Consider the following 16,167-nt stretch of genomic DNA (forward strand, 5'->3'; position numbering starts at 1 on the left):
TCAAATCCGACTGGTCGAGTATCTTTTTTTAACGGAAATTTACTCGACCTCCTAGGGCATAGAGTTTCTTCGTACCTGCCACACGATATAAGGACTGTTCATTTTAGAAAGTGGACACGTGTTTTTTACAGTAAACTGTTTATTTTCGAACAAATTTATGAGTTTACCAAAAATACATGGAAATCAACGTAATTTCGATCAAATTCACATAAATTTGAACATTTATTGAGCATTGCTGGAGAATGCTCTTACTTTTCTTTTGATACCTCCCATAAAATTCTGCACAACTTTTTTCGGAACTTTTCTAACTGCTTTTTGAACTGCTGACCAAATCGATGGAGCTTGCTTCTCTTCCATCCTTCTTAAGATGCCGTTTGATTATTGCCCAATATGTTTGAATGAGGCGTAGTTCTGAGCAATTTGATGGATTCGATCATTTTTTTTTTTTTGAACATCTCCAAAGTAGCTGAAGCATAGTGAGCCGATGCTAGGTCTGGCAAAAACAATGGAGGCATGGTATGCTTTCAGTAGATGGGCAGAAGCCATTTTTTAATGCATTCAGTTCTGTAATTTTCGCCGTTGATTGAACCCGTCGTGAAATATGTAGTGCTTTCATACCGCAGGAGCAAATTGCTTGCCATACCAAATCATTTTTCCCAAATTTTTCTGTTGGGATGTATCTTACGTCGTCAGGAATATCTGTTTTGGCCAAAGCGTTGAAAAAAATCAATTTGGACACTTCTTCTGTTTTTCTGTACACCATTTGTGCAGAAAAAAATTGAGAGTCGCCATGTCAATTCGACCCATCGTTTAGTCAACTTTTGTCTGCTGTCAAAATAAACTCTTGAGATCACACTGAAACAAAATTTTATTTGTTTTTATGGAATTTTTACACCAAAATGCTAATAGTTAGGTGTCCACTTTCTTAAATGAACAGTCCTTACTTGTAAACGTGGTCAATCGACAAAGAAAGCTCTCAGTTAATAAATGTGGAAGTGGTCGTAAGAACGCTAAGCTAATAAGTAAGATCTGTAACAGTTGGGACGTAAGGCTTAGCGACAATTTGAAATGTGTTGTAAATTTAATGGCTCATATATTGGTTTTTGTAGCATAAAGGAACAAAACATCAACTTTAAAAGCAGACACAGAATAAATGAAATGTTCCGTTTGAAAGTTAAACACAGTCAAACGAGTTTCGTTCATTTGAAGTGTAGAGTTTACTTAAAAATTTGTATAGTTCAATCTTAATAGTTATTTATTTTGGTAGGAAAAGCAGGCCATTATATAATGCATCTTATCAATGAAAAGCTGATTGATTTGCAACGGAATCGCAAAAATTAGTTTACTTAATTACGCGGATAATTGAATATTTCCAAGAGTCAAAAAGTCAAATTTAATTCCTGTCGAAAAGATGTAAAAAAATTGTGGATAGTCATGAACAAACATAAGAAAAATCCAAAACACAAATGACCACTATTTTTCAAAATTGGAACATTATCTGATTTTGAAATATTCTACTAACACTTGCAAAATTCAAAGAACGATGTGTATTGGCATTCTGAAGGATACCAACGAGCGAATCAGTTTAATTAAACTCATTTTGCGTTTCCCAGATAGAGTCAACAGGCGAGGAAGATGTTTAACACATTATTAAATTCATCAGAGGTTCGGGTCTGGTTGCCAATTCCTTCAGCGGATATTTGATTCGAGCAATTTGCTAAGGACAATCAGGGACCCTTTTGACCGGAAGAATGTAAATCAACCTTTTTAATTGGAATACATTATTGGAAGCTCTTGAAAATTTCAACTAACGACCCCTTTAAGTTTATGCGAAATACCCATAAGCTCTAAACATAATGCCATTTGGTAAGTCGCATCAATTGCTCTTCATTCAACAGAGCAGTTTTCCGTTCCGATGATGGTCCCTGATGGTATCCTGGTACATTCACCGAACCATCCGGTTGGAGTGCCCTCATTCCAACTTTTATTTCTGGAATGTTGGATGTTGCTATTTCTTGGCAGTTTTTCATCGTTTTTCAAGCTGTTGGGAAAAACCAACCCGTGTCAAACGTGCAGTGGCGTAGCTAGGGTTTTTGGGGCCCGGTGCGGTGTTCGATTAAGGGGCCCTCAAAAAATTATTGTGAACGCCGTCTAAATGCGAGCGCTAATGTGAAATCAACTGTTGAAATAAACGATGACCAAATAGTTTTTAGAGAATTATGACTAATATGATGGAACTTATGTAGATAAGTTGATAATGTTGTTGTAGTCGTTTAATGAAAAAAATGTCAGGTAATGATTCATGTACAATTTTAATTGGGAATTCTATCGAAAGGTTGACACTTCCTAAATTTTGTGTTTTGTTTGATTTTGAAAGTATTGATAGTAATAGGAAAGCCTTATATTAAAAAATTTGCCCAAAGTTTGCTTCAACTAATTACAAAATGTACTCCAATAATTTCATTAGGAGTTCGTTTTGTGATTTTCACGAACTTCCTAAAAAATATTATACCTTAAGAAATTCAAAGTAGAATTCTCCTTAGGATAACCATAAAAGTTACCTCAGAGATTCCAGCATGAATTCCTTCAAAAAACCTTCTAGAAATTTTTCAAGAAAATCATGAGTACTTCAGGGATGTTTACAATGATTTTGCTACCATTTTCTCAAAACTTCCACCAAGATTCCCGTTTACAATATCTTTAAGATTTCAAATAGTATTTTCTCAAAGGATTTTCAAGAATTTCCTTCAAATTATCGTTCAGATATCAAGCAGTAAATTCTTTCAGGTATTAATCCGGAGATTGATCCTAAGATCTCTTCGGAAATAAGAGAATATAGAGTTCTTAGCGAAAGTTTCCAAATATGTCTTCAAATAATTTCCCCAGACATTTTTCCACTAATATCTCCAGAAAAAAGAAATATTTGATTATTTTTTTCAAAATTTTCAAAGGTTCCCAAATTCACAAATAAATGTCTGATGAAACTTGATTAACTTTGAAAGTAAACCATGATGAACTTTCACAAAGTGCTCTGAAAGAACTACAATATTTACTATGATCTTAAGAAGAAGCCATGAAGATTTTACTTGAAAAATATACGAGAAATCGTTAGGAATAACTGCAGAAGTAATCTCGTATAAAATGTTGGGAAGTTTTTAGAGAGCAGCTTCATGAAGAATTCCAAGTAAATTTGAAGAGGAATTTCTGGAAAAGTATTAAATATATTTCCTCAGATAATCCCTGGAGTATTTTTTGAAGCACTTTCGGGTAAATGTGGGTGAACCCTTAAAAAAATCCATTTAAAAAATCCTGAATGGCAAGCTGGAGAATCTGGCATAGAAATTCTCGTACGAATTCTTCGAAAAATCCTCCAATGCAAATGAACAGTAGTATGATTTTTTTTTTAAAATAACTCCTGTAGGAAGCTCAGAAAGATCTCCTCTAGTTACAACTGGGGAAATCATTATGGTCCAGAAAAGCTTCATAAAGCTCATGTATGTAAGCAAATTACGAGGCAACTCCTCTAACCATCTCTTGAAACAATGCTGGAAGGTTTTTGGGAGACTTTGTGTTGGAATCAATAGAGAAATTTCTGCAGTAGATTCCAGAAGTATACCCAGGGCTTGTAGCAAAAAGTAGTGATGAAAAAGTTATTTTAATGACCAGATTTGAAAAATAAGTGACTAAATTGTGACTTCCGATTCTCGAAAAAGTGACTTAAAGTGACTTGAAAATCAAAAAGTAATTAGTTTTATGTCAGTTCTACTACACTGTTTTACGATGAAGAAGGGAATACCCAATATGATCTACTACAGGTAGTAGGTCTAGTTGACTACCAAATTTGGAATTTTTTATTGTTCTTCCAAAATTTCAAGATATTGCCAACAATTTTAAACAGAAAAGTTAACATTTACGTAAATAATCCTTTTTTAGTAGATTTCCAACCGTTTCAAAGTTTTAGAAAGATGCTTTGAAGAAGATCACCGCTTGTGCCTTTTATATCATTATTTATTTTATTTTGTAATGTAAATTTTATAAAGAATTTGGTATACATGTGACAATATTTTTTTTTTTCAAACTCCCAAAAAATGATATATTGATTGATTGATTGACTCTTTATTAAGGGGAAATTCAGCCCGAGGCTGGTTCATCCCCGAGGAATGATATATTAAAAACCGCTAAAATTTAATTCATTACTTCAAGCCGATAATAATTATAGGGTATAGAGAAGTTGAATCATATATAATATTCACAGAAGGATACTTTCTATTAGTGTAACTAGATCAAGATAACGGAAAATGTAATATTTGGCCATCAATCAATATCCGACTCCCCACATTTCTTTGAAGAAACCATGCATGATTTGATGGGCGATTCAACGAAAACGATAAATTCTATGAAGCATTTATGTATTGGTATATTCTGTAGGGGAAGTGGTGGTAAAATGAACAGGGGTGGTAAAATGAACACCTTGACTTTTATCGAGAAAAAACAAATTTCGATGATTTTTAATCACGCACGGACGATTCATAACATGAATTAGAGTGTTCGGTTGATACGTAGGTCAATTGAAGTAAAAATATCAACAAAAACTAAGATTTTAGAAAATCACGTTTGAAAATATGAACTGACGTAACTTTTAGCTCGGAAGATTTGAGGTTTTTCAGTGAGGTGAATATCGTTATGATATGAGGTCAAATCTGATACCTTTAGAATTCTTTTTGAATGGGTTACAATTATTAATGGATATATTTTCGGTAAGGCTATAAACATTTTCAGAAATATTTGTTTTGCTCACGTTTTTTGAATGATGTTCATTTTACCACCCACAGCTGTTCATTTTACCCACATAGTGCAGCTAAAATGAACATTTGCATCGTTTTTTGCTAGCGACAAAAGTATGTGAAAATTCAGCTATTTTAATCTGAGTTCATGTCGCTGCTATAGATAACATCCCTGTGTTTGATGTTGTGGGATAGCACTATATAAATTCCTCGTTTTTCTATCAGAAACAAGATGATTTCCTTAAGGTGTTCATTTTACCACCCCTTCCCCTATTTAATTAATCCACTACCATTTTGATTAATATTACGGACAGCTTCAAATTCCGGACACTCAACTTTGTATGGGTGGAGACAAACCAGCCACAGGCTGATAGTCTCGATAATAAAGATAATAATAATAATAACTTTGTATGGGAAACATTTCACACGAAATGTTTCAATTTTTGCCACTCAAATGTTCTTACTTTCGAGGCTCGTTTCAGTAAACATTTTACATAGATATCTTTGCATGAACTTACAACATACTAATAATAACTTAGATACTATTACAAATTAAGTGGAACTCTATGAAAGATACACTTTTTTCACAAAAAAACATGAACATGAGTTTTCATACAGACATAAAGTTAAATTTAAACTTAGTGTAAATTGAAACAAGGCCTCTTCGTAATTTTCTCTCGTGTGACTTTTTAACGAAAAAAGTGACTTTAGTTGAAATGGCTTCAAAAAAGAGACTTTAAAGTGACGGGTTTAAAAAATTGACCAAGTCACTAAAAAGTGACTCGCTACCCATTGACAGTATACCTGAAGTGATATTTGTAAAATTCACTACAGTTTTAATTCATATTACGGACTGCTTCAAATTCCGGACACTCTGCTTTGTAAGGGAAACATTTCACACGAAATGTTTCAATTTTTGCTGCTCAAAAGTTCTTATTTTCGAGGCTCGTTTTAATAAGCATTTTCCATACATACATATGAAAATTTATAATGCCCAACTGCCTAAGACGTTTCTTCGGTGATTCGACGATTTCAATTGATGATTTGACTTTTCTAATTATGATTTTCATTAGCTATCCGGGATTCGAATAAAAATGTACGGAATATGAAGCAAAACTAAGGGAGCGTCCGGAATAAGAATCATGAAAAGTCCACATATTTCTATTTATTTAAAATAATTCATGTTACGGAATCAAAATCTTCAGTCATCGCTCGAAAGTTAAGTGTTTTGAAGTTTCGATAACACATAGGAATCATACAGAATGATTCATTTTATATGCTTTATAATGAGTTATGTATGCTTCACTGAGGCCTTAAGTGCCCGTAATATGAATCAAAACGGTATTAGAATTTCTGAAGTTTTTCCTCGAGGAATCTGAAAAGAAAAACTCCCAAAGAACCTGTGAAAAAATTGCTTGAAATAGAAACTTTCAAGATCTTAAAAATAGAGCCTAAGCCTCTAAAAAAAATCTTCTACCAACCTTGATTGTGTACAAACCATGTCCCGAAGATGGTAACTGATTTCTATTCTAAATTATAATTGAAATGAAAAACGGCAAGGTCATACCTCCAAATCAGTTTCAGATACGATTATGGGCCTCGCACGTTTAGATAGATCCGTATGAATTATACAATTAAACCGAGTTATCGAGAATGAGTTTTGAGGTATTTAAGCTTTTCTAATCACTAATACAATTGATTATATGGCCCTACACATTGACGATCAACGTCACCTTCAAACAAGTTTTCATCTGATTTTAACCTGTTAGTTTTCAAGAAATCAAATTCATTATATTAAATGAAACTCTTACCACGATTTGGGGGCCCCTATGAACTCGGGGCCCGGTGCGGACCGCACCCACCGCACCCCCCTAGCTACGCTACTGCAAACGTGGTAAAAACAATCAATAGGTATCGTTTTGCTGCTGTATTGATTTACCCTTGTCGTTTCTGTCGCTGTCGCGGCGGGAAAGTGTAAAGACTTCAACTTGTTGACGATTTGTTCCCATGTTTGTCGCTAACAGAGAATTCCGTCATCGATGAATGTTCGACAACCTGGTTTGTATTTGTAAGCTTTTGGAAGTATGAAGTTCGAGATTTCATAAATCCTCCAAATTTGGAACAACTGACCAAGACTCTTTGTTTCCTCACTGGTATCAAAGATCCTGGGCTAGAGAAGACTGAGAAGTAATGTTTTGTTGCTTTAGGTATTTTTGAAAACTTCCGAGATTAGAAAGAATTTGTGTACCCACAACACGAATGTACGATGCGTACTCGATTTTTTCCAGGAATTGTCATAGAAATGTCTGTGACAATTCCTGGAACGAATTATTTCATGAACTTCTCTTGGAATTTCCTACAATGATTCGAGGTATCGTGAGTTTGATTCTCCCGGATTCAATATAATGTCTCGATTCTCCAGGTCATACTCTTTGTGTGGCAAGCACAATACATACTAATGAAAAAAATAATCAATAAGATAACAAAATGAAAAAACAAATCTCATTCAATATCTGTGGAAATGCTCGAAGGAACACTGTGCTGAGAAGCCGTCTCTTCCAAATGAAATGTGAACGCTAAAATTGAAAAAGAAAATATAACCTCAATCGTGCACTATTTACACTATTCAAGCACTCCATATTTCATAACTATTCAAAAACACCATTTCATTTTCCGCCTTTTTCCTTCCACAGATGTTGCTGCGGTCAGGAGCGAAGAACTCACCAACTGGTGCCGGGAATCGAACCGGGCGTCTTGGGCGACATTTGGCAACCACAGAAACATACCAGACCTCAACCGACCGATGCCTACGGTACAATCGAATTTCAAGGCGGAGCGCATCCAACCAAAGCTCAGGTGAGTAAATTTCTACGAACTTTGATGCAGTAGCTAGGCCTAATGGATGTTTTCGTCAAGCCAAAATTATTTCCTATTTTTGTGGTGTGAATGAACTTTCACGTGCGATTTACTGGGCAATTCAGCCAAAACCTATTTCAGCTCAGCTCAGTTTGCTATGGCAACATTCGAGAATGGAAGAAGTAAAATTTCAGCCCAGTCATCCGTGGTAAAAAGCCGGAAGACAACGAACAAAAGGATATGACCAAGCTTTCATAAATGCGATAAGTGGTATCCGCTTTTCTCTCACGTGCCTGTTGATATAAATAATCCGGTTGCTGTTTGTGCTATACATAATGATATCCGATTACTGAATCGTATCGATTCTTGACATTCTGATGGCAGTTATTCGATGAAAATTGTTTGTTACAAAAATGACAATATGGCTTGATCGATAACCACTAGAGTGGTTCAAAAAATCGTTTTTGCTCCACACCGCTCATTCGATTCTAGATCAAATTCTGAGTGTCCTCTCAAAACTTGAGCTCATTCGGATGAAAACTGAGACTGAAAGTTTGAAGGGCTTCAAAGTTTATATGGGAATTACTATAGGAAAATGAATGAGCTCAAATTTTGGGAGTACACTCAGAATTTGATATAAAATCGAAAGAGTGGTGTGGATCAAAAACGATTTTTTGAACCACTCTAATAACCACACTTAGAGTAAGGTGGGGCAAAAGTGCAACAACGTCCGATTTTTCTTTATATTCCTCCAAAAATTCTTCCAGAATCACCTAAGAATACCATTAGGAAAATCCTTAAAGGGATAATTGAATAGATGTTCTTAAGGCTTTCTCCAGGTCACACTACGACAATTTTTTAAAGGATAGATTCAGATAGGTATTTTTTCAATGATTCCTCCAGAAGTTTCTCATGTAATTCTTTCAATATTTTCCTATGAATTATTTCTGAGATATTTCCATAGATCGCTCCAGGTTTTTTTTTTTCCAGCGATTCCACCGAACTATCATCTAAAGATGCTACAAGAAATAACTTTATAAATTTTTATAGAGGTTCCTCAAGAGTTTCCTTCAGGAATCCTCCCAGAAACTTCATATTATCATTTTTACAGGGATTCCCTTTGAAATTTCTCCATAGATTCGTTCTTAGCCTCCAAAAAATCCTCCCAACGAATTTATCCAGGGATTTCATCAAATAGAATAAGAAGTCCTCCAGGTTTATATCCTCTTTTTTCTAAAGAGATTCTTCCTGAAACTCTCTTCCTGAAGAAGTATTTTGAGACATTCCTGCATAAGTTCCTGGAGCAATCAATTGAAAAATATCTAGGGTAATCTTTAGAGGAATCCTCGGTAAAATTTTTGGAATAAATCCTGAAGAAATTCTTGCATGAGCCAATAGAGTGATTCCTGAAGAAATTCCTGGAACTTAGGGGCCTATTATGTAAATGGAACAGATTTATGTGACTCGCCTGTACCCAACAAACATTTTTACTGAATAAGAGCTGAACAAATCACTCTTAGGCTTATTTTAGTTTAATAACCTACTGTTCAGCTACTAATGTTACTTGGGTAGTCACTGTCGATCAAAGTAAGCATGTATATTTCAGATATCACCCGTCGACTGTCATATTCCTGTCACTTAGAGTGACATCTGTCGATAGATTTGAGTGGCAGAGTCGTGTCGAGTGGATTTTTTGGTCGACAGTGACTCCAGTCGAGTCGCTTTTGGTCAGCGCGACTTATAAAATAGGCCCCTTAAAATATGCTTCTCGGCTACGCAGTCTTTATTTTTTCAACTTTTTTTTTTATAATTGAGACTGCGTAGACGAAACGATTACCGTTTTGTCTCAAATTCCGAACAGTCTCATATTCCGAACACACGGTTTTTGTATGGCGATTTTATTGAAATGCTTCGCTGAAATATGTCACCAAATAACAAGGAAATGGTAGTCAATTGCAGTTCAATTTTAACGTCTCTAATATATTTTATACCGAGGGAGTAATGATGATTCTCTAGTTTGAGACCACTGAAACAAGCTCAGATAAATTTATTTGCGAAATTATTCATTTGAATACATTTATTCGTGCTGTTCGGAATTTGAATTAAGGTGTTCCGAATATGAGACAGAATAAACACAGTGTTCGGCATTTGAATCAAAATGTTGTTCCATACTTTTAAGTAAAAATCAGTGGGGGTTGTGTACAAGACACGACCGCATGACGTTAACTACGCCATTTAATTTGCTGCATATGTATTATAGTCAAATGTCATAATTGCAACCTTCCTTTAGTTATAATCCAGAATGTAATGGTTTGTGAATTTAGAAAATATATATGTTTAAAATAAAATTTTGCGTTACGTATTTGAATCATTCCTTAACAATAGAAAATATATTGCATCCCAACGGCACAGCAGCAGCGTCCTCGGAAACATCCTCAAATTGCCGTATTGTCAATTATTCGTAATAAATCAATTATTGTATGCTGCTATGAGATGAATTAAGAAATTATAGCAAGTATGTGATAAACACATTAGGGAATATTACACAATTAACTCTTTAAAACACATTTGTTGGCTCTGAAAAGGGCCGATTGAATTGTTGAATTTGCGTAACACGGACACATTTTGACGGCGCACTGGTTGCGTCCTCCTCGCCCGATGAGATTTGCTGTGCGGATGACGATGTGCGCTTCAACAAACGGCTTTGGTCGATTTTCTTCAGCCATCTCGAACAAATTTGGGAATATTACACAATCAACTCTTTAAAACACATTTGTTGGCTCTGAAAAGTGCCGATTGAATTGTTGAATTTGCGTAACACGAACACATTTTGACGGCGCACTGGTTGCAATCTTCCTCGCCCGGTGAGATTTTCGGTGCGGATGACGATGTGCGCTTCAACAAGCGGCTTCGGTCGATTTTCTTCAGCCATCTCGCACAAACAGCTTGCCTCTGGTAGCGAGGAGCTGAGCAGGTTTGGAGGAGCTCTTACCAGCTCGAAAGCGAAAACAGAATGAAACCGAATTCAACGAAGAAGGGATGCTTTATACCCTTAGAATAGCAGGTGATGCTCCTCCTTTCAAATTCTTCGTTTTCTTATCTGGGAAATAGGCTATATGAAACTGATGTCTGGGTAAGGGAACTACATTCCAGTCCGTACGTTCGATCTGATCGGACGTGTTTCGGTACTCGTCTTTCCGAACCAGTTTGGTGAAAGTATATTTTGCGGTGACTGTTCGTCTTGCATCCGGATCCCCACCATGGGTGACTCGGCGGCCAATCCGGCCGCGAAAGCAACAAAGCGTTCCAAGAAAGAGGTTGGAAATCAACAGAGCGAGTCTCTCGCCAGTCGCTCCCCTTCGACGAGCAGGAAGAAGAAGAAAAAGACGGATCCAGCTGGCATTCCGCCCGATAAGCAACGCGAGAAGAAATTACTCGAAAGCAATACTTTCCACGCGCTAGTGGACGACGCGACCGGCAATCCGCCGGCCCAGCAAGGAAATATTCAGCGGAAGGAGAAGTGCCCGCCAATCTACGTTCCTAACAAGAACCCGGCGTTCCTGCGGCCCTTGTTATTAGATCGTGACGACCCCGCTACGTGCACATTCCGGTTATGCACTGGTGGAGTCAAGTTAATCTTCGACTCAAAAGCTTGCTACCATCGAGCTTTGGAGTACCTGGTGAAACCATGGGTTGAGCACTACACCCACGACGACCCGGCAACAAGGCCATTGAAAGTGGTGCTCCGTGGCCTGGAGGACATGGACACTGAACAACTGAAACTGGACCTGAAGGAAAACGGACTCGTCCCGCTCGCCGTCCACAAAATCTCTCGACGTGACACGACGAGAAAATACCGGGACCAGCCGTACCTTGTGCACCTTGTAAAAGGAACGGCTACCCTGAAGGAACTTCAGAAGGTGAGGACCTACGACGACTGCGCAATTACTTGGGAACGGTACAACCCGATACACCGAGAAGTCACCCAATGCCTGAGGTGTCAACGTTTCGGCCACGGCATGAGAAACTGCCGTATGGGCCGACGATGTATCGACTGCGGCGAGCATCACACTGCCGATAGATGCAACAAGGAGCCACCGAAGTGTGCTAACTGCGAAGGCGGACATCTAGCAAGCTCCAAAGAATGTCCAAAACGTGCGGAATTCATCGCGATGCGAAAGAAGTCCGCAATCAACAACCAGCCGAAGAGGAGGAAGGCTGCCCCGGTCCTCAACGAAGCGAACTTTCCGGCTCTTCAACCTCAACGCCCGGCGCTTGGTGCTGTATCGGCTCCTAGTTCCGAGGCTCGACAGACACCACCATCCCAATGGCCAGCTAATCCACCAGGATTCCAGCGTCAAGCGACATCCGAACCACTTCCCAAAGAAGATGGAAGCACACTGTTTACGGCAGAACAGTTGGTGACTATCTTCCATCAATTGGTTGCCCGTCTTCGTGGCTGTAAGTCCAGAATCGACCAGATCTACGCATTAGGCCTTTTCGTTATAGAAAACGCCTTCTAGAGTGGATCTGGTCAGTTCACATTCCAGCTCACCTTGGCTGGCAGTTTCTTAGGTAGGTTATCAAATTATCCAATTAAAATAAACATCATTAAATAATAGCTAGTATCAGGTTTTTAATAAGCACACATCCAATATCGTAAATATTTACGACCAAAAATTATCAGAGCTGAAGAGCCAATTGGCTGACCACTCATGTACCATTCAAATGTATCGAACAAAAACATTGAAATAAATAACATTTAAACAAAATAAGGGAACTACAAGATTAGCATTATGCTGTTATTGCATCCCGACGGCACTGCAGCAGCGTCTTCGGAAACATCCTCAAATTGCCGTATTGTCAATTATTCGTAATAAATCAATTATTGTATGCTGCTATGAGATGAATTAAGAAATTATAGCAAGTATGTGATAAACACATTAGGGAATATTTCACAATTAACTCTTTAAAACACATTTGTTGGCTCTGGAAAGGGCCGATTGAATTGTTGAATTTGCGTAACACGGACACATTTTGGCGGCTTTGGTCGATTTTCTTCAGCCATCTCGAACAAATTAAAGAATATTACACAATCAACTCTTTAAAACACATTTGTTGGCTCTGAAAAGTGCCGATTGAATTGTTGAATTTGCGTAACACGGACACATTTTGACGGCGCAATGGTTGCAATCCTCCTCGCCCGGTGAGATTTTCGGTGCTGATGACGATGTGCGCTTCAACAAGCGGCTTTGGTCGATTTTCTACAGCCATCTCGAACAAATTAGGGAATATTACAAATCAACTCTTTAAAACACATTTGTTGGCTCTGGAAAGGGCCGATTGAATTGTTGAATTTGCGTAACACTGACACATTTCGGCGGCTTAAGTCGATTTTCTTCAGCCTTCTCGAACAAATTAAGGAATATTACACAATCAACTCTTTAAAACACATTTGTTGCCTCTGAAAAGGACCGATTGAATTGTTGAATTTGCGTAACACGGACACACTTTGACGGCGCAATGGTTGCAATCCTCCTCGCCCGGTGAGATTTTCGGTGCTGATGACGATGTGCGCTTCAACAAGCGGCTTCGGTCGATTTTCTTCAGCCATCTCGTACACACAGCTTGCCTCTGGTAGCGAGGAGCTGAGCAGGTTTGCAGGAGCTCTTACCAGCTCGAAAGCGAAAACAGAATGAAACCGAATTCAACGAAGAAGGGATGCTTTATACCCTTAGAATAGCAGGTGATGCTCCTCCTTTCAAATTCTTCGTTTTCTTATCTGGGAAATAGGTTATATGAAACTGATGTCTGGGTAAGGGAATTACAAGATTAGCATTATGCTGTTATTGCATCCCGACGGCACTGCAGCAGCGTCCTCGGAAACATCCTCAAATTGCCGTATTGTCAATAATTCGTAATAAATCAATTATTGTATGCTGCTATGAGATGAATTAAGAAATTATAGCAAGTATGTGGTAAACACATTAGGGAATATTACACAATTAACTCTTTAAAACACATTTGTTGGCTCCGGAAAGGGCAGATTGAATTGTTGAATTTGCGTAACACGGACACATTTTGGCGGCTTTGGTCGATTTTCTTCAGCCATCTCGAACAAATTAAATAATATTACACCATCAACTCTTTAAAACATATTTGTTGGCTCTGAAAAGTGCCGATTGAATTGTTGAATTTGCGTAACACGGACACATTTTGACGGCGCACTGGTAGCAATCCTCCTCGCCCGGTGAGATTTTCGGTGCTGATGACGATGTGCGCTTCAACAAGCGGCTTTGGTCGATTTTCTTCAGCCATCTCGAACAAATTAAGGAATATTACACAATCAACTCTTTAAAACACATTTGTTGGCTCTGGAAAGGGCCGATTGAAATGTTGAATTTGCGTAACACTGACACATTTTGACGGCGCACTGGTACAAATCCTCCTCGCCCGATGAGCTTTGCGGTGGCGATGACGATGTGCGCTTCAACAAGCGGCTTCAGTCGTGGCGGCGTGTTGTTGTTCCATTCGCGTTCCATTGAAAACTGAGCTGAGAATGCGAAAGGCACTCGAGACTTGCTCGCTGACCATGTTCACAGTCTGACGGCAAAAAGAAGAATGAGCGAAGAAGCAGGAATCGGTCTGGTTTTATAGTGCGAAGCGGAACGCAAAAGAAGCGTGGAAAACTGCTTGCACGTGACTGGTTGCGTAAGAAAGGGGTCGACATTTTCCAAATTTTCAATAGTTTATTGTTGATGGCGCTAGTAGACAAACATATTATTTGCTTATATCTCAATCCAGTGAGTGTTTTTGACACAGTTGAAGAACTAAATAAGACCTATTCGTCTGGAAACTTATTACTTCGGAAATCGCCTAAATGGCACTACTGGGCACACATTTTATTCGCTTATATATCAGTCCACTGATTAAATCCAAAGAAAGCTATTCGCCTAAATTTAATCAGAAAATTCTAGTAAATTCCCAAAATGAATGTTTTCGAGAAAATTGATTACGCCTTCACCATTGTTTGGTCGTTATTTTGTATGGTTGTTTACTCTTTAGAACCAGCGACACGTTGAGGTAGCAGTAAAGAGTCTCCCTTGCTGAACTCACTCGGTTCAAGAATTGTGACATTTGAGCGGGCACGCTTCCGTATGCTCCCCAGGTATTCTGGCCCAATCTAGTGTCAAAAATCTTGGACCGCGTGGATTCGGTTCTATCGGTGTATAATATGCAGCAGTGATGCAGTAACTTCAACATTATAGACGAATAATGTTGGCTTCAAATATTCACGTCTGTAATGCATAGTTGGAGTCCAATATTTGCCTGTCATTGGACTGAAGGACTAACTTTTGATTAGCACTAACAAAATTTTGATATTGCCAAATATATATTTCGATCGCTGTCAGATCAGATTGTATACTAATAACTTAACCCAGAAAAAATATTTTGATAGTTATGTTTTCGTTATCAGCTGGCAAGTTTTAAAGAATTTTTTAAAGACTATTCTTAAACATCTGTAGGTTTTTTTTTTTTATAATCAAAATATTTGACATAAGATTTTATTTTGTTTTTGGTATAAAGGGTGTAAGTACCGTAATCCGGGGTAACATTGATCAGTTTTTAGGATATCTCTTAAATATTTTTTACAAAAATGCAAATGTTGTGAGTTTTATATTTTTAAAACAAGTACTGCCTCCCATAGCACGTGACTGTATACTGTATTATGTTTTTTGAAAGATTTGAGCATGTTTAAAAAAAATGTTTCATGTGATTTTTTCATATAGCTGATTTGGGGTAACATTGATCATCCATGTAAACAACGTTCGGTAATATTGAAAATATCGTTACTTACATAAATCATGGCTCCTGAAGCCGAATATGAAGTCCAAACGCTTACATCTCATTTAATTTTTGAGTTATTTTAAAAATTAAAAACACTCGAACAGCGGAATACGCCTAAAGGTAGGCAATTTCCTAAGGGAATTCTACATTCCTAACAGTAATTCGTTAATGTTGCATAATTGAACATACTTATAAAAGTTTTGACAGCGGAATCGTTTTAGGCGATGTAATTTTAAGTTAGAACTGCATTTTCCTTGCTCATATCGCTTGCAGAACTTATGTGAGACATGAATCTTCGGTAGTGTCATCCTTAACCATTGAACTTATTTTTTCACAAACTTGACAAATTTACGCATAAAGTTAACTCAATTTTTGCAAAAAATTTAATTTTCAATAGTTTATGAATATAAGGAAGAGAAGCAACATTCATGCTTTGGAAATGTTTCATCAATAAATGATGATACCAACTTATTACGAGATGAGTCATTCCGATCAATGTTACCCCGCTGATCAATGATACCCCGGATTACGGTATGCATAATTGTACATGTACATGTATGGATATGTTTGTATGTCTGTATCTTACTTACGTGGTAGAGCAGAAAATTGAGTTAAATGATTAAGTTCTGGCATGCATCTTTCGCCTCTGAAATTTTTATTCTTTACTAGTGGTCCCGAC

The 16,167-nt window shown here is 37.6% G+C and overlaps 1 protein-coding gene across 19 annotated transcripts in view; it reads left to right on the forward strand.

Moving 5' to 3' along the window:
- Nucleotides 1–16,167, forward strand: part of LOC5577794 (transient receptor potential cation channel trpm) — a 384,986-nt gene that overhangs the window by 290,787 nt on the left and 78,032 nt on the right. For all 19 annotated transcript variants that reach the window (XM_021843253.1, XM_021843248.1, XM_021843247.1 and 16 more), the window contains one exon: nucleotides 7,478–7,640. In XM_021843253.1, the coding sequence (XP_021698945.1) occupies nucleotides 7,478–7,640 (163 nt within the window). The remainder of the gene's footprint in view (nucleotides 1–7,477; nucleotides 7,641–16,167) is intronic.

The sequence above is a fragment of the Aedes aegypti genome, chromosome 2 (genome assembly GCF_002204515.2).
Source record: "Aedes aegypti strain LVP_AGWG chromosome 2, AaegL5.0 Primary Assembly, whole genome shotgun sequence".
NCBI classification, from domain to species: domain Eukaryota; kingdom Metazoa; phylum Arthropoda; class Insecta; order Diptera; family Culicidae; genus Aedes; species Aedes aegypti.